General features: G+C 41.6%; 2 protein-coding genes and 1 non-coding gene across 3 annotated transcripts; 2 read left to right on the top strand and 1 right to left on the bottom strand.

Annotated features, from left to right (window-relative positions):
• The first annotated feature begins 954 nt into the window (after window positions 1–954).
• Window positions 955–14,513, top strand: LOC110981861 (cysteine-rich secretory protein 2-like). The gene is made up of 9 exons (XM_022239847.2): window positions 955–1,399; window positions 4,802–5,050; window positions 7,283–7,386; window positions 7,678–7,769; window positions 9,110–9,142; window positions 9,979–10,071; window positions 12,509–12,625; window positions 12,940–12,966; window positions 13,590–14,513. Exons 1-9 carry the CDS (start codon window positions 1,025–1,027, stop codon window positions 13,784–13,786), a joined length of 1,287 nt encoding a protein of 428 aa, XP_022095539.2. The 5' UTR covers window positions 955–1,024; the 3' UTR covers window positions 13,787–14,513.
• Window positions 8,776–8,881, top strand: Trnai-uau (transfer RNA isoleucine (anticodon UAU)). Its single transcript has 2 exons — window positions 8,776–8,813; window positions 8,846–8,881. It is a non-coding gene; the product is annotated as a tRNA-Ile (tRNA).
• Window positions 14,514–15,217: 704 nt separating the features above from the next.
• On the bottom strand, window positions 15,218–20,546 carry LOC110981860 (matrix metalloproteinase-18-like). Its single transcript, XM_022239845.2, has 8 exons — window positions 20,244–20,546; window positions 19,794–20,089; window positions 19,110–19,417; window positions 18,540–18,698; window positions 17,868–17,983; window positions 17,023–17,170; window positions 16,229–16,531; window positions 15,218–15,891 (listed from the first exon to the last, which is right to left on the bottom strand). Exons 1-8 carry the CDS (start codon window positions 20,352–20,354, stop codon window positions 15,761–15,763), a joined length of 1,572 nt encoding a protein of 523 aa, XP_022095537.2. The 5' UTR covers window positions 20,355–20,546; the 3' UTR covers window positions 15,218–15,760.
• Between the last annotated feature and the right edge of the window lie 2,618 nt (window positions 20,547–23,164).

The raw sequence follows: 23,164 nt of genomic DNA, 5'->3' as shown, positions 1-23,164 counted from the left end.
CCCACACCCCTCTCCATCTTTCTTGTTCCTATCCGTCGTGACTTTGTCCCGATGTGCACTTACAGCAGCCCATCGCTGTCGGTGTTTTACATCTGGCTGGTAGCATACGAAAACGATCATCGCTGTGAAAGTTACTGTCACTGGGTTCCTAATTCCTGCACAGTGAAATATTAATGGAAGGACTAGGGACCTGTCTTTATCTCCTCACTTCCGTTTAGAAAAACACAAACGAACCAATCAATTGAACAATCGCTTTCGTGGCGCCCTCTTTGGGTCTCTTACGGTGGCTATAATGATTTCTCCAATAATTTAGGCTGCACCCAAAATCTGTTGTCTAGAGCTAGGTCTAGGTCTTTGTTCTTGAAGCACATGAGGACGCGCTGGCAATAGACGTATCCGTATAAACTCTGGAAGCCTGTTTCTGACACAGTCTTTGGTCAGATAGAATAATTCTAATTGTCGGCGGCCGTCTGTGTACAGGGAAACGACATTTTGGTTTTGGTCTCAGCAAAAGACCTAAAGTTTCGTCCATAACACGCACTGAAGTTCAAACCGGCTGTTAATTTCCCTCAAGATGCACTCGCTTTATAAAAACCTTCCCCTGGGACACCAAGAAATGGGATCACTGGCAATCTGGAGAGTGCCAGTGAAACAATATTTCCCAAATGTGCCGTGCCATGTGCAAAGGATAAACCCATTTCCCATACATCCAGGCACCTACCCACGTGACTTGTTTTCTCAAGCTTGTTTGGTGCCAGCCCCGTCAAACTCGTTCCCGTATAGTGGCCCTTCACCCTCCCTGGAGCTCGTAAAAACCCAACAATATTATTTGAACACAAATTGACTACCGGAGAACTTCTTTGAGATGTAGAGTGCACTTTTTTCAACAACTTCCGACAAATGTTTAACACTTTCAGTCTTGCTGAGCAAGGCTGACAAGCTCTAGGATAAGCAATCAAATTTGTTTGATACTAATGAGATCCAAGATGGGGGAGTTTGCATTAAGATATAGGCTAGATGAATAATGGGATCATGTAGGAAGGGAGCAAGGTTGTGCTCCTGTCTGTCAAACAAGGTAACAATTTTGGAGGTTACAAAAAGGAGAAGCGTCGTGCGTCACGGACCAGATCGGTCAAAATCATTTGCAGTCATGGCGCGTTCCTTGGCTACTCTTCTGATGAGTGCATTGGTCCTTGGGACCAGCGCTGGGGACACCGAAGTGCCGAAGAGTTTGGGTAAGTTTTCCTGGGAGCGGCTGCTCTCTCCAGCCGGGGGTAGACAACCCCGGGCCAGTAACGGACAGACGGACTTCAATGCAGCCGAGGTCAAGAAGATACTGACTAAACACAATGAGCTTCGGGCCTCGGTGTCGCCGGGGGCCTCCGACATGAAATACATGGTAAGTCAGACCATAGGGGAGCGTTTTCCTGTCTTACAGAGCTTGCCGTGTTTGTAATACATGCTTATCACTGATGTGCGCTGTAGTCACATAAAAATGCATGTAATGCGGGTATGCCTTTTCTAGTACTAATTTTCATCATCAACACCCAGGTATTGTGCAAGTAGGACGAATTTATTCTCTTTGTGCTGTGTCTACCTCAATTCTTGTTGGTCCCGTGTAACCAACAAACACTAAATATCATGCAAAAAGTAGTCAATCATTGTGACGAGGGAGCTTCGAATGTCCATGTTTCACTCTCACTCAATTTTTTTCTGATAAATTGCATTAAGAGAGTAAATAATTGTGTTGGTACTTGATTAGGCTGGGGATTTCATGTTATATGTACTTGATATGTTGAGTGAAAATTTAATTGTTGTTTTGTTTTCCTATAGAAATAATAAGAGTGGATTTGGCAATATTGACAATTATCAAGTATCACCTATAGTTTCATAATAATTAATATAGCTCCATAATTTGTAATGCAGTTAACAATCTAAACGTGCTTATTATGCCTCGTTAATTCTGCAGAAAAACGGATGTCGGTGCACAGTTCATTTCCTGGATATAGGGTTGGAATGACTGCCATGTAGACATGTCGGCCTATATTGTTAAGACAGATCAAATCAAAACGGTGCTAATCTCGTATATATATCTGTAATCGGTAGAGGTCATTTCGTGGGACCAGCAACGATTTCAATGGGAGGGGACGTGCCATCCAACATGACTGGCTGAGGGCATGCCTAACTTGTCCATAATATTATGATATCTCCGGTCTCTTATTTTGTTCCTGTATGGCGAGATCAGATACTCCGTCTTCCCTTTGTAGATGGTTTCAAAGGAAAAATGGTTAACTTATTCTGTCCGAGCAATACCCCTATAGTTAAATTCTTGACACTGATATCCAGATCTGCTGGGAATTTCCCTCAAGATGGATTCCCACCACAAAAGCTTTCCCCAGGGACACCAAGAACTGGGATCACTGGCAGCCATTTCCCAAATGTACCATGACATTCATTTATCATTCCATTTCCCATCCGTCCGTCACCTAGCCACGTGGCTAGTTCCCCCTTACCTTATTTGGTTTCCGTATGGTGGACCTCCACATGCCCTCTGTAACGCGCGCCAGAAACAAACAGTGACAAAAGTGTTTGTGTTGTCTGCCAGAATCAACCCAAACGTGAAAAGCAAGGAAACACAAATACACAGAATGATAAATATCATAATAATAATAATAAATATTACGGAAGTTCAAAATTTCCAAATTGATGAAATAAAAAAAGTTATCAAAATATTTACAAACGAACTAATAAGTAAAGCTTTCACGAACTGAATCGTGAAGAAATTTCGCTTATGGACAAGTGCCCACAGTTTCTCCATCTCTTCCAAGTTGTCAAAAGAACTAAACAAAACTCGAACGTCGATAAAGTCAAATGAGAGTTATCTTTTTCCCCAAATACAGTTACTAACCAATCAAGAAAACTACCAACTTTCTCCAAACTTGGAGTTATACAAATTCACCTGTTTAAAAATCTCCTCCCTTCTAAATCGGAAAGTCTTCTTAAACAACTTATTAATTAGGATACCAAAGCACATTTGTTGCTCAATCAAAATACCAAAGTTGCTTGTTTTTTACCCAAAATGTCGAATCGAGTTTAGCAAAGTATAGGGTGTCACTCAAACGTCATCAATATGCTAAAACAATCAACTTACAAGGAACAATCAAGTATGCATGAATCTATATAAGCAAGAGTTATGCCAATTCTAGTCTTCTTCAATAGTAAATTTCTTCAGTCTTACTCAGCAAGTAAGACAGGCACGTCGGACTCAAGTACCGGCATGCATCCAATAACGAAGACGAAAAACATGTAGACTGGCCAGCTGGAGGTATCCCGACTCATAAGGTCTCCCTCGTCAAAGTCAAGACTCACCTTTTATCCTTCTACTCACACAGAGCGTATGTCGTATTTGTTCATGGTTGCCACAAGGGCAACAGTAAAATCAGATTCTCTGTCCCGTAAAAGTGTGTTGTATATTTTTACGGGTCATGTGACTGCCAATGTCCAGGACCATTTCCAATTCTTTACGGTACCCAACTGCACCCTGTCGGTACATGTCAAATAGTGAAATGGTTGTGTAGTGCGAAAAATGTTAAGTTTAAGTTTCAACCACAGAACTTGAAAAATTATTCACGTGAATCTTGCAAAATCCAATCGGGAATCGATCGATTACCGTTTCGTTGTTGCCATCTCTGTGGACGTTTATCAGTCGCAAACTACTGAAATCTGATGTGTTCTTTACGTTCACGCGGGCCGGGGACTCTTCAACGCAAAGGGAAATTTTCTCCCTTTGCGTCGCTTTAAAAGGTCAAATAAAAGACATTTGTACACTCAGTTAACCAGGCAGTTCCCCTCCCCCTAAATTCATGCGTTAATGTCTTTTCATTGCTACAGTAATGACCTCCCGGAAAGACAAGTTAATCGCTGTACCAGGATCGATAAACGTGACAGGGTAGAAGTGCAAAAGTGTCTGTCGACGGACCAGCAAACATCCATCTGTTCTCGCCTAATAAAAGAGAGACCTGATATTTAAAATCTCTTTCCCCCTCTGTATTTATTCATCTGAAATCCTAAACTTTTTTGATCACTAGTGAACTTCAGACTTTAGTGTTTTTGTAGGAGGTTTGCTTATCATAAACGATTTTTTTTTCAAATTAGGATTTCAAGTGTTTTCTGTATTGGTATAGCAGACCGCTTAAATTAATGGCATTTAACATGGCGAATACAAGGCAAACTCATTATATAGCTGAGTGTGTCTCATAGAACATAGTGATATAAAGCACTGTAAATATAATTGCTGTGTTTTCAATCGCATGTCAGTTATTTTTCTGTTACTGAATAATGTACTCTGCAAAGGGACGTTTTTTCATCGGCGCAAACGATATATCTCAACCTCCAGAAGAAACCGAATTGGCAAGATGTCTCCATTGAGCAAATTTTCCCCACCCTTCCTCGTTTGATACGCCACCACATCCACTAAGTGAGCCTAATAAGACACAGCAGTTGCACAAACAAAATTGCAGGCTCCTCCTAGCATTGCGATTAGTAACACAATTCAGTTTTGTGTTCTGTGACGAAGGACTCTTGTGCGCCAATGCACGCGATACAGTAACTGCTACCACGATGGTGTCATTGTTGCAAGGTCGGGAGTAACATTTTTACATACATCAATATCTTTTGTTGAGTGACAGATCAACTCCGTTTGGAGCTCGATCTCTTCCAGAAGTGAGGTGGTTCTGAAAAGTATAACTTCCAACACGCAAAGTTTCAAATCTTACTGGGCTATCGTCTTGCCCCTTAACAGACCTGGGATGCCAATCTGGCTTCCATGGCCCAGCGGTGGGCCGACCGCTGCCGATTTGAGCACGGCCAAGCTATCAACCCGTCTTCCTTTGATCCGGTGGGGCAGAACATCTTCGTGCGGGGTGGCAACCCCAACGAGCCGCCCCCAGCCTCCGACTTCGTGCAGTTCTGGTATTCCGAGGTGTCTGGCTACCACTATAGCAGTAACGAATGTTCCGGCGATGGCAGGGAGTGTGGGCACTATACGCAGGTGGGTACGTAGTTAATCGGCGTGCGAAAGGCGAGTTTTGTGGGGGATGAAAATGGTTAACACTCTTCCTGAATTGTTTTTACTGCTTATAATTATACTTCTGGATTTAAAAAAAGAAAACGCTTCACAAAGTCAGCATATGAGTTTACTGGAAACCGTATTCGTCCGTGGGTGAATGAATATTGAGAAGCAGTTGAAAAGGGCACCCGGGGGGGGGTTACTGCATATGCCCCTGTGAATTGCACGCCTAAAATATTCTTGCTTACGTCTTTTCAGATCAAACACATTTTGAATATATGAAAATGTTGTGTTTCAAAACTCAGATAAACACTGAACGTCAACTTCCAAAAGTCGTATACTTCGACTTTGAAACTTCCAAACGTTGTACCTCAACTTCCAAACATCTGCGACCCGCAGCTCTATACTTTGACTTCTCAGTCGTAGCCAAAATGAGAGGCCATAATAGCATATGTAAGTAACTGACCTGAATGATCAGAATACCAGCGATGACAGTGTAGTCATCTTTACAGGTATACCGAGCATAATTAGACATCTCCATTAAAAACTGAACAACGTCGCGACGTAAGAAAAGTTGAGCCTCGAGCTTGCCAATCTGTTTTAGAAACACCATAAGAAGAGATCATGCATATTACAGAGAGCGCCAAAGACGTTGGTCAACAGTGAACATCAGGAGCTTGATTGCGTGTTTTACTGAAAGACTCATGCCCTTGACGAGCTCGAATGATTGAATGGAAACCAAAAGAAAGTTCGGATCGTGTCAGTCTATTTTATTATACGCTGCATGCAGCGTCGTGAATGCGGCATGTCGTTAGGGCACCTGTAGGCGCCGATGGCAGTGTCTTCACAATCAGTCAGACCGTCTGCGACAAGAATGAGAAGGAATGTTTTTTTCCTGTTATGAAAAGGTAGGGGATGAGCGGATTTTTGAAACCGTGCCTCTACAGTGACAATTACAGATCGGTTCGATTCTGGAACTCTACCAAAGGCGCAAATAGCTTATAGGTCAGTATCATTCCTGCATGATAAGGGTCCCTGGCGGTAGTTAATTTGCCAAATGTTTACTGCTGCTGCGTGCCTTTCTGAGTATCATCTAAATATGCTTTTAACGAAACTGACCTGCCATTCTTCAGAAACGTTTTTAAAGTTGGGGTCATTGTCAAAAGAAACCCTTTAATAAGTTGATGAAGATGGAATGCATTTTAAAATTCCTGTCCACAAAAATGGAGTTCAAAATTGCACCTTGGAATTTAAAAAGACAGCGGAAAGTTTCGTTGAAGGAAGGAAAACAATTAAACAAACATGGCCAGTGATCGGGAGATTTACGAAAAAAAGTTTCGTATCCGTAATGAAAACCTTCTTCCAATTATCTTGAGTTATCACTGCATGTCACCGGTGATTTTATCAATACCCACAAGACCGAATTCGACACCCAGAGCCGACCAAAGGCATGAAGTTCGGGATAAAAAAAGCGCAATTCAACTTCTGCGCCAAAAATAATCAACCAGTTGTCTTTAAGACCTTTCATTCCTGTTTTGTAAAACGGGTGATCTCAGCTGTTGCCGGAGGGTTTCAAATTCATGCCCCAACGGTAACGTTCGAAATTCCCCTGTGACCGACACATTAGCGTGCCCTCCGTGGGGGCATGAACTTCGGATGCCTCGGTCTGCGATGACGGATGCTTGGTGGATATACCTGCTCCCAGTGAAACTCATTAAACCATTCCAAACGGGTAGCCATATTCAAAATAGATCGGGAATACAAGCACTCTAGTGTATCAGGTGTTTAGGACATGAAGCAGATTACATTCACGTGACCTACTTCTGTACTTCCTATTCCAGTTTGAAAATTGTATGTTTTGTAAATGATACACTTGAGCTCTCAAAGCATACGAAAAAAAGAAGATCCTTGCAGCAGCAAACGGGCGATTCAAAATAGTGCGCCGCGCCTCCAAGAGTTTGCAACGCGTTGGCCAATCACGACGCGCGAAATCTGTCGACCCTTTCCAAATGCACATTGGGTCGACAGATTTCGCGTACTGTGATTGGCCAACGCGTTGCAAACTCTAGGAGGCGCACTATTGTGAATCACCCGTATTTCTCCGGCATTTTTCCCCAGCCCACATCCTAATTAAAATAATAAAGGTTTGCAGAAGCTACCAGGCCCTGCACAGCCTTTGATTCATGTCTGTTTTTCTGTCGGTCTTCCCATCAGGTTGTATGGGCAGATTCTCACAAGGTTGGATGTGGAGTCAAGTTCTGCTCTAGTATTGGCAATGAGAGAAATGCATGGTTCGTTGTATGCAATTACGGACCGGCGTAAGTATACCCAGGGCCTGTGCTGAGGTAAAGGCATATTCTTCAAATTCCCAATCTGGCTGCACATTTCAATCGTTTCCCGACTTTAATTTGTAGGGTTAAATACCGTCGCAAGCACGAAGTACCAATTATCCTTGAGCATTGCACGGGTCATACAGAATGTTTTTAAAAAATCGACTCTTGTTTTCGGGGTGATATTAACTCTAAAAACTCTTCAATACTCCGTTGCAAGAGGCTCATAGGAAATGAGTTATTAAAAATCTACCGATTCGCTTGTGTCTTTACCTCCAGCGGGAATTTCCACGGTGAGAAGCCTTATCAAACGGGCGCTGTCTGTAGTCAGTGCGGTGACGATACACCGTTCTGCTTCCGTGGTTTGTGTCGTGAGTATCTTTCGGGCGGTTGTTCCTTTCGAAACGTGGCGTTCAAATTCATCTGTAGCCTATACATGTACAAAGGACGAGAAATAAATCTTTTAGCATTTTTGTGTGGGTGTGGATGTGTGTGTGTGGGCGGGGGGGATGCAACATTCCGTCCGTCTTTGGCCAAAACGAGGGATAGATTTTGTAAGCCGTGGACCAAGAACAATAATCATTTCTAGGACACGGGCCAAATCAAGGTCATGTTTTAACTAGTGGAGGCCGAATAGGGACAACAAACGTTTGGGCTTTAGGCCTGCGAAATCTGCATTTACCTCCTCTGAGATCTAAACTTCAATTGAATTTCAAGGGCATACCACCTGCTGACGGCCTAGAAGTGACCAGTTTGTATACCTAAAAACAACGTTGATTATTTTCAAGAAGGGAAGAATGCGGGCCATCAGTTACCCATTGGGACATTGATTTATTATAATTCTAAACGCGGTGGGAGCATCTCCGTAATGCATTCTTTTTGGGCCAACGACCCTCTTTATTACTTTAAACAGTTACTGGTATACTTCATGTCGATTGTCCTTCTGCAAAGGTTTCGTCCAAGCGTCTTCGCGACATCATCGGCTAAGCGCTGTTACCAAGGTTCTCAATGTGTGTGTGGGGGGGGGGGCGAAAAACCCTTTACTATCATTCTCGGTTTTCAAAACGTACATCTAGGATGTCGGGGGATGATATTCCCCAGTTAATTACAAGGCACAACTACGTAGTACAAATTATCTTCAAGGAGTTATTGGATGGGGAGAGAGAAGAGGTGGTAAAAACCCAATCAACAACGAGTGAAATTTATTCCGAAATTTATGAGTAAATTCGGAAACCTCATTCATATTCCTTGTTCTCAAAAAAGGATCGTGCCCATAGTACCGTAACCGTTTGTATCTTCCGTTCTTGACAGATACGTCTATTTACTTAATTAAAACAGAAGCTATAAATAACTTCCGAATATGTTATGGATCAGCTGTCCCCAGTAGCACAATCGGTTAGCGCGTTGTACTTATAGGCAGTAAACCGTTACGCGTTGCTGTAGAGAGATGCAAAGGTTGTGAGTTCGAGCCTCACCTGGGGAAAGTGTTTTTTGTCGGTTGGCGTTTAAATGGGAATCGATGAGAATTCGGGCGATAAATGGATTGTTTTTCATAAATGCAAGGTTTCATGGATTGATAAATACCTTTAAATTGTAATCATTTTAATATAGATTGTTGTTAGTTTAATGTTGCTCAAATAAGGTCCAAGTTTGTAATTAACTTAATTTTACACGAAACTGTAACAGTATGTTTTTGTGCCTCCATTTTCAGATCGATGCAACCCCCAGTCAAACTCTGAATGCAGTAAGTCCCGTTCCTTCATTAAAATGCACCCACGTAGCATACGTATTCCGAAATACACAAATGCATGACTCTTTTTGAATACAGCAAGTCACAATATTTCCATATTTAGTTGCCTCATGGATAGGCTATATTTCTGACAACTGCAATGAAGGAAAATAATTTGGGGGATCAAGGATTTGTTTTCTGTATGTTGTCCCTAAAGAGCCCCCCACTGAAATCATAAACTACATGTATGAGAAAACTTGCCGTGTCAGCACGAAGTATGAATTACGTTGCTTATTAAATTACGTTTGCGAGGGCATATAGATCTCGATATCCGAATCAACATTTCCCAGACACAAAGTTCCAACAGAAGTCAAGCCAAAAGCCCCAACCCTTCAACCCACTGCGCCCCACGCGTATATTATTATCCATGTTTTGTCACAATTTCAAGACTAACAGTCATGATGTAACATAGTTGGGGCAAAATGTTGGGTAAAATTAAGTTTCGTTTCAAGCTTTCCGAAGAAAATAACCCAGTGAAATACAGAAGATGTTCACTTCATCCCGGTAATACATGATTATATCGGTTCCTGTACATGTTGTTATTCAGTTCAATAGAATTAAACTGAGTAAAAAGTTAGAAACATTCAAAATTAATAGACAATTCTTTGACAAATTTACCAAACAGTATAAAATTTCAAAAAGAATTCTTTTTGAAATCTAAACGTTTGGTGCAACTCAGACACTTGGTTCATCCTAATTAATTATCTGTTGAAAAAGGACAGAGATTTCTGATGTAATTTTGAATGACTGACTTTTTCAAAACTGTTCACCATAATTTCTTTTTTTCACAGCTTGTGCTAAAAGATGCAAAAACTGCGGCACTCTCAACTCGAACAGATGCACCTGCAGCTGCCCTAATGGTTTCCTTGGTTCAGACTGCGGAGGTAGGGTTTATGGACAGATGGAACAGTTTATCTCAAATTATGAGATTGCGAGATGGGGACTTTCCTCCTTTTGCTGTAACAGAATCGGTTACAATCATGGTCCGCAAAAAATTAAAGACCCTTGTTGAATCTTTCCCAGTTTAGTTAAAACGGTCCGTGGTTAAAATGACCCTTTTGCAGCTTCGACACTTAATCAAATCCAAGTAGTTCTGGTTTGGGGAAACAACGTCTGCTGAGTCCAACCTCGATGTCAAAAAACAAACAAAACAAAACAAAAAACAAAACAAAACAAAACAGACACAAAATGTACGCTTCGTTTCCTGGCAAAGCATTATCCAAATTAATTGAATCGATGTCTCTTTTGGTCGCTGCGATTTGAGCCGTACTGTGATCAACTCAATCTTACACACTGTTGGCCATTGGATCATAGCGACAAAAGCCGAGAAAAACGATCCTTTTGACTTAAAGTTTCATGTATGTCGAAAATGTGAGATATTCGGATGAAGAGTAATTGCACATAACTTACAACCCCCCCCAAATGTACGTTTGTGCCTCAGTTACATTTTCAACTTTTGCCTCATTAGTTCAAAGTGTGTTTTGGTTATTATGCCTAGAGTAATTCCATATTCATGAGCGAAACTGAGAGTCATCTCAGGAAGAAGCCTCAATATTACCTTGGTTTGTACACAAAGGAGTCCTGCATTTTGTAGATTTTCCAGGACTCAGTTTTCAATCCTTCTCTCAGAACTGTTTTCAGTTAGTAAATTCTGGGTTCACAGTCTGAACAGAAACACCTTTGCACTGAACCATGTCTTCCTTAGATGATTTCACAGCAACAGCGCCCTCAGTTGTCCGGAAAAATGGATAATTTTAATTGTTTAGAAAAGCATACACTTTTCAGTGCATTTAACCAAATACGAGTGTGAAAGAGTTTTCATACTTTAAAGAAGAGTACAAAGATGCAGAAAAAAATTGTGTAAACTACAAATTCATTGCAGCTACAATTTAGACATGAAGTGTGGAATTCGTATTCATTCATGTTTATTGGCCAAACAGTATCCCCCAAAACGCTAAACGTGTTTAGCATTTCAAAAAGTTCACAAAATTATCAGGAAGTGTGCAGAAAAGCACTTAATCAATCTTCAGATAGTTTTAACAAGTAAAGGTCTCCCAAGATTATCAACAATTCTGCCCCGTGATTCTGAACGCGTGGCCATCACTTCCAAGTGGCGTAAACCGGGTCCAATCGGCAGGTGGCATTGGGTATCCTTCGCTAGGGGCCAGGAAGGTGGTCAGTGGTACTAGCTGCTCTTTCCATAAAAATCACGATAAACAATTGAGCTCTTCTCGATTTGGTTCTCTCAAGTGCTGAGTGGGACGCTCACGAAAGGGCACAAGTGGCCTACTCCTTTACACAAATATTTTCGTAGGAAGAGCCCTCATTATTAAGTTTTTCCTCACATTTTGCTTAAGTTTGCAGATGGGAAATCAGCGGTTCCGGCAGGTTACCTCCAGTCCTGAGATGATGTTAAATAGCTCAGCAAGCCAATCGTTGTTACCCCTCCTATTAATTACACGCAAGATGTGGCATTTAAAATGCTCCCTTCACATTTACTCGAACATAGGTCCCGATGTCTCGGATGTGATTTATTTGGTGGGGGCTGACTCACAGCTGCAGAAATGGCAAGTCATGGGAAGTTCTCCTTCTCTGCAGTGAGAAAAGTGATGATGGGTCGAAGATGGAAGAGCTGGAGGTGCATTATCGAAATCGAGCAAGGCCACACGTTGCTTAGTGATCCATCACTTGATTAGATGATGCAAATCAGTCTGGGGAATTAAACTGATTATCCATGAGGGTCACGTCCTTTATAGGACGTCATGCTGCATATATTGCTTGTTGGATTCGAAGCTGGATTCAACTCCTTCAGATTGCACTTTATTAAGGCGACCAACTCTATTACAGCTTTCTTGGCGCGAGCGAAAGATATGTGGGAAGGCAGTACTTTACGACCACGATCAATTCGTGTGCAAGTTTCCAGCGAACGCTGGAAGTGTTGCCGTGGTTCAATCTGTATTGAGCTGACTAATTCAAATTATTTTTCACCGACGTCAGAGCGTCAGCGCTCTATTTTTGGCTTTTAGACAAAAAAGAAAGGTCTAAGGTTGTGATATAGGCAAAATCTGATTCGGGAGCTATAGTTTTGACATATGTATTTATATTTTTCAAAGAAATGAACGTTTGCAAGTGTCTCGGGATAGTTTTGGGCAGGTTTGCTTGTCATTTTTATTTCATTTCGCAGCGACACTTAGGTAACAGTTCTCACGGTTAATTCTGAGCTTTTTGTATCGTAGGTGCAAGTCCGTATCTTAGTTTATCATTGCATACTCTGTACATATAGGCCTACAAATTGTGTGACTCTATGTTTTCAATCCTTAGAGGTCTGTGAAGACACTCACAGGTATTGTCACCAGAACCCCGGTTGGCCCGACGCGTCCTTCTGTTCCTTTGACCCCATGGTACCAGTAGGATGCCCACTTATGTGTGGCGAGTGCAGTAAGTGCATTCTTTGTAATTATCCTTAGAAATCCTCTAAAATCTCCTCTGGAAGGAGAATATAGGGTCAGTATCCCGTGTCCTTGCACTTAATAGCGAATTCTTACTATGCTTTTAGCCAATTAGTAAATGCTATCTACACATGGGCAAAGAGTCCTATTTGAACGTGGTATGGAGCTTCTGGGTACTGCAGTAATAACCAATATGAAAGTGGCATACTTTTAACCTCATTGGAAATGTAAAAAAAATTAATCGAAACCAAAAGTGCACAAAACGAAAACGTTTTTTGTTTTATTTTTTGTCTCATTATTTAGGAGCCCGAGACAGGAACTACCATTGTGGTAAGTCTTCATTTTAAATCTGACCTCATCACGAACTAATTGTCAGCTGTCCTTCGTGTTCAAGACAAACGGCTGCACAAACGTTCATGCACAAAACTTTGTAACACCATGTTTTGTCCAAGACGGCTACAACTGAACAAGTCATGAACACCCTTCTGAAAATTGAAATAAAGTATCTATTTATCAACTTTTTGCAATAAATTGAGACTAGACTTGAGTCAAAATTACTCAAACGCAAGAAATCTTTGAAGTTGAAAATCAATTATTTCCACTCAGTAAATGTAACTCTGATCTATTAGTCTGAATTGTCACCCTGTTTCAGTCGATCGCAGTACAGATAAAGGAGAAACTGACAAACGTTAAATTAGCTGGTTATTAATCAATTTAACCTTAATAATGCTGCATGTAACGTTGTACCCTTGACCTCCTCTGACACTACGCAAAGCATCAGTGCATTCATACATGCCTCAACTTTACGTCTAGCCCAGGCTGAGAGATCACTGTCTCTAAATTTCCAAGTGCCGAGTCCCACAAACTGACGAGCGCCCTCTTTGGGCGACATTGAAATAATTATTTGCCTTGGAACAGTAAAAGTCTGAGGAATTTTATGCCGTTTATTGAAGCCAACCCGAATGGTTCCGGTGGGAGCGCACCACCCCGACCGGCAAGTGGTGGAGGGACCGGAGCTACCAAGCCGAAGAAGAAAAAGAAGAAGAACAAGAAGAACAAGAAAGGCAAGAAAGGCAAGAAAGGCAAGAAAGGCAAGGGCAAGAAGAAAGGCCGACGTCCCAGGTCGCTTCTTGACCAAATGCCGTGGTAGAATCCAACAGATCAAGATCGTTAAAAACCCAATTATTCAAGGAAATGGTCAAGGCATTAATTTGTCTGCTGTGCTACGCACTCGTATTAACACATCCCATGGCTTGAGAAGAAAGTGCCAATTTAATTCTCCGCCGGTCTCCCGTACTCGTTTCAGCGTCATTACTGGCGTTCAATATAATGACAAAATAAAGATGCCTTATAATAGTCCGTGTTGTCATTGCACTTTAATTTTGAATCACTAAAATCAGAGCATAAATTCAAACATCAAGGCTGAACAGGATTCTTTTAATCAATACAAATCGTCAGCCTTCGACAGACTTGTACATCATGTGTACGGACTTTATGTCATGGATGTCTTTATATCCCTTTTAATTAATCGTTACTTAAGCTGTACATAAAAAATGCAAGTGTACTAATCGTGAAAGAAGGGAAAGTAATTCGCTTTGTTATGAAACAGGTATTTTTGATTGCCAGTTGTGTCAAATTAACCATTTTATATCCATGTTGGAGCTGGAATACACCAGATATAGGAATCTCTGTCTGGTGTATTCCGGCGCCAACATTTTTATAGCATTAATACCGGCATTAAGAGCTAGCTCGTTTTAAGAGCATTCGCGGCTATAATTCAATTGCATGCCTGACTTAGTGAAGCAATATTTCTCCATACTATATTTGTATGTTTTAATTATTCTTTTAAAAATGATTAAAAACAGAAAAAATTGAAATTAAGAGTTTGTTTTCTGATTATTTGTATACATAAGCCGCTATAGTTATGTTCTCCACTTTAATTAGTTTTGTATAGTTTTTATGCATGTCATACTTTGTTTTGCTCTGCTTTGATGACGATAATCTAAGCTCGAAGTTTTAGACAGAATTATCTTTCTCAACTTTTGGTTAAAAATGACCAGCTGTTGGATAGATTGCGTGTAAATTGTCCAAACGTTTTGTTAAAGAATGGTCAACGGCTTCATTGGAGAGCGTTTTCCATTTTATTCCTCATTTTTGGGAGGGTGGGTTGTTTGGCCGTTTTCATGGGCGGGGATTAGGAATACCCTAGTTTGTCAAGCCAGAAACAAGCTCCAATACATGTTGTATGTAAGAGCGGTATTCATTCCAGTGCACAGCGACAAAAGTAACTCATGTCCAAATCGCGGTCCGCAGGAAACCAAAACTGTATCCCTTCCCAAGCAGAGTACACTTTTTAAAATATTGTGCCTTTGCATGAAGTGGGAATCCGGCGACAGGAGTAACGCTGAGCAAGTGGAAGAAGGGGGAGATCATAACTTAGGGTTTGTACAGCAGGGAAAATGTTGTTCTCGCTGTGTCCCTTCATAAACAATTTGACGAACAAATACTGTTCACACGCAAAGTTCTGTCGCCTTCCACCCTCTGATTAAAGAAGCATTGACAAAACATTTGCAAACAGACGCACTATCATATTCATGTGTTTATTGTTTTGCTTTTGTAAAGAAGGTTTCATTAATATCATCGCTCGTGAGTAACATTTCAAACCTCTCAAAACCTGAAATGTGTATAAGAAATGGAACTTGGACAACAAAGTTCGACGACATGTTTACATATGTATGTGTCTGAAAATTGTGCAAATTATACAGGAGAAAAAGTTTTACGGCAGTTCTTGAACAACATGTTTACATTACCATTTGAATATACACTGTACTTAAGCCTTTTGGCTCTTACGTTTGTGTCATACACAGATTCCACAAGAATGGTTAAAATGTTACCATAAACACAAATTAGAGTTTGCTCAAAATCTCCATTTTTAAAAATAAAATATCAGAAATAAATATCAAATTGCATAAATATTTTACCAAGCGGTAAATAAATACATACATGTGTAAGTACTACATAGAGCACATACATAAAATGAACAGTTAGGAGTCTCTGTTAAAGGCATTCTTTCCAAAGTCAGGTTTTGGATACCGCTTTGAAGTCTGTTTTTCCGCCTCCAAAATTATGCGGTAGGGCATCGCAGAAACTCCTCGGCAAAGTTTCTTGGGTAACCGCTGAGGGCGACAAACGACGATGTCTTGAAGTCGTAGACATAACGGTAATAATCTTGTCCCACCAGAACGTTAGCAAAACCTGCCAATTCAGAAAGGGTTTTCATTTGTTTACATTTCATGATTACAATACTCGCCAGTCGCGATTGCATAGTTAACTGTGTGTGGAAGTCCGCATTCTCATTTCTTGTCTAGACACAAGTGTATTCAGTTCCAGGAATATGAGCAACTTCCAGGAAATATATTACACATGTCCAGTCTTTCTCACTGTACTTATGGGGGTTAATCCGCATGCATGACATGGAGTTGAAATGGTAGGATGGGAATGGTTTGGGGCGATAGCCCCATTATATCAGTCCGAGTCCCCTGAAATGCAATTTTAGCAAAACCAATGAGAACGAAAATATAGCAAAACCAACCTTGGGCGAAAAAGGCTGAAGATGGTCTGTCGGAAACACCTTCGAAGACGTTGCTAACTTTAGCTGAGGTCTTGGATAGCTCCAGTCGGTACTCATCGAAGGTGAACACCTTCTTGCCCTTGATTAGGTAGGAGAACCCGACTTCCGCTAAGTGGACCACCCCTGAAACGGACCTAGGGAAGCCTAGTTCCCTGACGTGCTGGGGGAAATCCGTCCTTGTGTCCGGGTTGATGTCTTTCAGTTGATACTGAGGTGAGGTATTAGTCCAGGACGATGACTTCTCGTACACCCAGTAGTTCCTTGCTGTCGGTTTGAGATCGGGAAATAAGAACGCTGAAGTAACTGCTGTGTTAGATAGCTTGTCTTGCTCAAGGGTGGATGCTGGGGGAGGGGCAACAGAGCCATGTCCCCCCCCCCAAAAAAAAAAAAGAAAGATGAGGAGTTTTTTGATCAATCATTGTGAAGATAATTAGGTATCTTAAATTGAGGTTGTTTTGTATGGACAGAGCCATTTTGTTCAGGAAATTATTTCTGAGCAGCCTATTTCGACTGGAGTTTACCAGGGACGTTGCTTACTTGTCCCCCCCCCACCCATGGTCTGGATCTTGCTTCAGTCTTGTCTTGTACAGATTTTCATGTCTGTTCAACTACAAGCTGATTAACTAATGAGACAATGTTCCGTCAGCAAAAATCCCATTCTACATCGACCAGCTAGTGACACCGACTGCAGGGCTCTTTTACTAGACACATTCCTCCATATGAACCTGGACAATTTTGCAAGTGGTGTCATTTACCTTTAAGTACAATAACGTTGCCACTTCTTCCTTCGTGATAGACAGCCCTGACATCAGCCGGAAATTTGGGGAAAATGTCCCGCGGAGATTGACCCTCAGGGGGAGAGAGGAGATTACGATCAGAGTCGAACCGCCACATCAGACCACGCTGCCAAGAAATTCAAATATGCATTCCATTTATTAATTAGAGCCGACACTTGTCTTTTTGGCTGGACGTATATTGACGACGACCATCTACATCTGTTTCCACATCTCACTAAGTTACGGTTCAAATTTGTATTTGCTTGAATTATCGAAGTACATTTGGCTGCATGTTTTCAAACGGTGTCTCCCCCTTTCTTTCAAAAGTTTGATTGCCAAACTTTTTAAAATAATTGACAGATTTTATGTGAAGAAACAGGTAATTTTAGTAACTTTTAATTTCAAAATAACATTGAGAACGTGTCTTGTTATTGCAGAGTAAAATCTCTCATTAATACTGAAACATAGTTTCCAAACAGAAAGCCTAGACAAACAACATACTGCTGGAAACCTCGAAAGTGGATCTTTATTGACCTTGTCCTGGTAACTGTACACCAGTAACTAGTACGGTTCTGGTTTATCATCTACTTCAAGAATTTCAATTATTTGGATGAATGTGCGCATCCTGTCTCTTCATCGCTCCACGAGGCATTTCATTGTTCGATAATTCTTTTGGAAGGACAGGTAACAAAATCCACTCTGCTATCGGCCAAACCCTAATAACACCAGGTTGACCCAATATAGACAACATATCTATAACTTGCAGATGGAAAATTCGCTTCGCAGCTGAAAGGTATTAGATGTACATGAACATGCACACTTACCCCGAACATGAAATACTCGTTGTCAATGAAAGCTGTGGCACCGAACGTGTTTTCGCAGTACAGACGGTTCACGGTCACTGGAGGCTGTGTTGATGCAGTTGGGTCGGGATTGGGGCCTTCGGAAAAAAAGTGCACATAATTATGTCTCTTAGAGTATTAAACCAAATGCAATTCCGGGCACAAAGCAGGGGGCCCAGGCTTTCAAATGAGCCACTTCAAATACTTACACAAATACGGAACACAATCTTGAACTAGTGACCACTGGCATATCCAGCGGAGGGTGAACAGCATGCTTGCTCTCCCGGGACATAGTGCCAGGGTTTTATTTTATTTTTTGAGAAACTGAAAGGGCCAAAATGAAAAAAAATCGGTAACAGCAGCTCCCTGTGGGAGGTTGGGAAAGTTTTTCAGAAAAAATTCTTACTTTGACCCAGGATAAATCAATTAATGAGGTGAAAACAAAACATCATCAGTATCTCTTCCGTTCTTCCATGATTTGACCTAGGATCGGCCTAGTCTGCACTGGTTTTTCTTTTTGCTTTTGTTTTTTGTTTTGTTATGAGGGACCAGCTCCAACTTCTCCAATACAATCCAGTAAAATCACGAACCACCTTGAGAGGCTCGAAGACGCGGTCTCCAGTATTGTTTTGAGGTATCAAAAGAAAATCTTACCATAGAGAGCCTGGATTCCCAAGATGTCGTCCTCGGGTAACTTGAAGTCAGGGATGTAGCCACGGTCGTAGGGCCACATGAGGGAATCCGATACGTCAGAATGGAACATGCCGAGGGCGTGGCCGATCTCGTGTGCCAGGGTGTAGAACAGGTTAGTGCCTGTACAGGAAGTATTCGAACAAATAAGAACATGATGAAAGATGAACTACAGACTATACGAATTTAAAACGAAAAGCCACTTAAAAAAGAAAAGGCTATTTGGAAATATAATCACAAACTTTTTATTCCTTTGTACATGTTTGATGGAAAATAAATAAACACTGAAAAAAATACAAGGCACGATTTGTATCACAGGTCACTATACCAAAAGAATCTGCCAATAGAAAGTTTTGAGTGCCTTCCATAATAAATATGAATTTTTACTGAAAGGTTAAGGCATCTTAGCATCTGGTGATAGAATTTTAAATAAAACTCGGGTCTTGATATAGTCCTTTTCCTTAGCTAGCGTCAATTGATTACGGGAGTGGTCAATCAAATATGATCAAATCACTAGATTAAAAAATGCATTACCTCTGAAAACACCTTCAGTGAAGGTTTCGTCGTCGTCAAGGTGTACATCTCCGTCGGTCTCTCCCCATCCCGAGTTTGGGGTGAAGGCATGGGCGAGTGTGCCACCGGGGCCGTCGAATGGAGGATCTCCCGGGACTCTGGTGTGCGCCCTGCCGCCGAACAGAATCCTGATGTCCGCGTCATCGGAGTGGATCTCGGTGAAGGTCAGTGGTGTGACGTCACTCCAGACCTTGAAGGCGGCGTGGATGCCTTGGTCCACTTGCTCGCGAGTCAAGTCTGGCGAATTCTCACCGGGGTAGTTCATTACTCTTCAGGGTGGAAAAACAAATTTGGTCAGTACAACTTCAATTAGCAAAAAGAAAAGGCATTTTCAGCCACTTTTGGCGCATTTTGCAGTACACTAAAATCTTCCTGCCGGATTGTGACAAAACACTTGTGATGTCAAACGTGATAAAGCTAGAGCTTAATTTTTCCAAGTTAATTGTTCCAACCACTGGTTGGAACAATTAACTTGGAAAAATTAACTGATTATTCATTTAGTAATTCAGAAGAATCGGCAAATTCAAATTTGATTGTTACTGTTCAACTAAAAATGCAAAAACAATTATTCGCAGATGACAACGTTCACATTTGGACAAAAAACGACAGAAGTTGCCAGTTTTTAAGAAATCGTCAGAACCTCACTTGTATGTAAGATCTGTCTTGTCCATCCATTTGTACGGGTCGCCTAGCACTGAATACCGCCTCTCACGTTGGTCTTGGTCTGGCCGCTTCACTATGTCACGGGGATTTCCGTCTTTGACTCCACAGCGGGACTTGCGTAGCATTTCAGCCGTCTTCTCGTCCAATTCCCCCGTCGTAGGTATGCCGGCCATGCGCTGCATAGACACAATCGCCTCCCGTTGCTCATCTGCAGTTGGGGGTTTACCCTCAGTCTTTGAGGGCAAGTTATCGAAATAGCCGTACTTCTCAAGAAATTCCTGTTGAAACAACATATTTACACTTGAATGTTTTCTGCGATGTGTTCTAGAGAAGTGCCTGAAGAGTACAATTGAATAGAAGACGTAATCATAGTTAACTTGTTTTTAGTTAAGACGAACAGCTAAGAGTTGAGTTCTTTTTGGATTTACTTACATAGAGACGTGCCCTCGAGGCAACATTACTAGGAGGTAGAGCGAATGTTTCTGGAGTGAGACTGCATCCTAGAAACGCTCCGAGAAGCGCAAAAAATGTGAAACTGTACATTTCAGTTGTACGAGCGTAACGTGTTGAGCAGAAGTATCGCGATTTACCAGTGATGTTGTTCACACACACAAAGAACTTTTATAACAAGATGACCACTGACTTGCCGGTTATATAGCCGTCCTCCAAGGCCGCTATTTCTCCACTTCACGGATCTCGCAAAATGACCCACCTCAAGCGTCTGCTCTATTTCTGGGAATATAGCCAGTTGTAATTACAATCAGCTCTTATAACCGCAGTCGAGTGGAGCAAAACGGCTTAAAATCGTGATAGTGTTTGTTATCCCTCCATGGATACCCCGCCTCTGATTGGATGACTTCCACCGCAATAAGATGATGTCAGTTCCTGCTTCAGTCTGAAGTGCTGAGTCTGTGGGTACGGACTCACTCCACCGCTTCCGCTTAACGCCTATTATCTAGAGTTTAACAAGACTGGTGTAAAGCGATGAATCCCTCGAAATGTACTGGGACTTCAGGTACGGATGCCAGTTTTGCTTAAGTAAACAAACTACGCAAAAGAATTGGCATTGTTATGGGTCCACTTGCGACAAGAGAAGAAAAGAGAGCAACTCAAATATTTGGCAGGTTTGTGTACACAAAGTGCAACGTGTAAATCGGTGACTTAAATCCAACCGCAGAACAAATGCTCAGTTATACATCTAAACCAACAAAACTGTTTTTCGACGGGTCTGTAAAACGGAGGATTGTCCAAAGTAGCAATTATTTAACATTCTTGTACGATGATATTATCAGAGGTTTGGTACAATTAATTCCAATTGCACTGTTAATTCAACTTGATAAGCAGTTTTAGGTTAACTGTTTTCATAATCAACGAGTGCCTCGGCTCACTATGGGAAAACACAATTTTATTGGCATGAAATTCTTCGGGCGTGTTCTTTCCACTTTATTTTCCCTGTTTCCATCGATCTCTAAACCGCGCTCAGATTATGCAATTTTTTTTAAATCAGAAACAAAAGTTTTAACATATTTGTTTTCAGCCGGTATGACATTTTTCAATGGCTGTCTGGCGGATATCCACTGGAACTGGTCGAACTTTGCCATTATTCGGCTGAACCATTATACAGTCAAAGAACTCTCACCAGAATAATTGCACCGGGTCAGTTGTTGAAAAAAAATGCATTTAATTTTCTTGCTGCACTGAAAGCTTATGCCTTCACAAAAAAGGGACTTTACTATCTTGCACTGGGACTGTACCTTCACACTTCAGCCGAAATGCCAGTTGAGTCCTTCTTTAGCTTTAACATTCCACTACTAGACTTGCATTATTAATTACGCGTGACATATTATGAATGGCAGGGGGCAAAGACATTACTCAAGGGGCAGGCATTCAAACCAATATCCTGTTTCCTTGGAGAAAGTTGTTTGTCTCATTCGGAAAAAAAAACAGAAGCGCGCAGATGTCTTTCGATTCTTTTACTATCAAGCACATCAACCTCATGTGCTCTATTGAGAAACATTACGTCACCAACAGCCAATCACATTTCGTCGACATACACCCCGCCAGTCACGACATGCACGTGAGGCATCATTTTGATTATTAATTCTGGGTTGGCCTACATCCGTCACTCCCTGTTACACTGAGTTCAGCATGGCACGGCCTGCAGGTCGTGGAACTCAGTTCCTTCCCGCGCCTAGTTTGCCAGCAGTTCCTGGAAGCAGTCCAACTTCGAACTTACCACATTTACTCTTGCAGTTTAGAAACACAAAAAGTATCGAAATAAATGTACAAACGCCGACCTTACGGAGGAGTTGACTTCTTACGCGTTTTCGTCCAAGACGCCACTGTTCGTAATTCTCCGTGGACAGCGACTCATGAGCACCATGACAAACAAGCGCTCTCACATTACTAACAGCAACAACATCACTTAACTGAATGTGTATGAACACTCTTTGTGGAGTTAATACACTTTGGTCGAAAAGAAGTGTTTTTATTGATAGGGATTGTAAGTCAATGCCCTTCCAGCCAAACTTGCAGGGCGGGGTGGGGGAATGAGTAAACGAATATTTGTACAAAAAAGAGCAGAAAGCACCCGGAATCTGCGAGTTATTGGCCATGGTTGAGTGTGGTTGCTTTTACCCTAACATGGATTCAAGCCGTCTATCAGATAACTTGTAACCGCTAGTTTTCGGTAAGCTAGGAAGTTCAAACATTTTGTTTGCTCTGACATTTGTCTGAAAACGAGTTTACAAACAACTTACGGGTACAGTAAGAATAATTGCATCGGTACCTGAATTGAACATCAATCCACGGAGTGATATTACTCAGTAATGCGCCCCACACTGTACACCTTTCGAAATACATAACTTCGCAATAAGGCAGATTAATGTTGGTGTCTTGAACACAGTCTATAAAATTAATGCAATAGATTAAAATTGCCAGTTTGCAAAACGTAGTTTGCAAATTTTACCTCAACAGCGGACGTCAGCAAATGCTTTGAGTTTAAATAGGATCCCTCTCCCCGACTGAACAGTTAGATTTGAACATTGGGATATCGACATCTTTCCGCCCTGGGCCAAAATTCTTGACCGTTCGACGGACGTGTCACACTCTGGCCTTCGGCCTTAAGTCCTCAGTGGCCTCACCAGAGTTCCACGGCTTGACGCGGAACAATCGCTGACCTCACACCCATGCAATTTCTGGACAATTATCCTTCCGGTCATGTGCGGCCTCAGAGGAATATTAAAAGCGTTACCATGTCGACGAAGTGATGTCAAGGAATGATCAGTAGTTACACATTCTGGTTTGTGAACCCATAATACCCATTTTCTGTTCATAGACATTTTCTAGGAAGA

The sequence above is a fragment of the Acanthaster planci genome, linkage group LG07 (assembly GCF_054643075.1).
Source record: "Acanthaster planci isolate LZ-2023a linkage group LG07, COTS_SCS, whole genome shotgun sequence".
In the NCBI taxonomy this organism is placed as follows: Eukaryota; Metazoa; Echinodermata; class Asteroidea; order Valvatida; family Acanthasteridae; genus Acanthaster; species Acanthaster planci.
The sequence above is the reverse complement of the archived record's forward strand: the minus strand, read 5'-3'. Positions and strand labels throughout refer to the sequence as shown.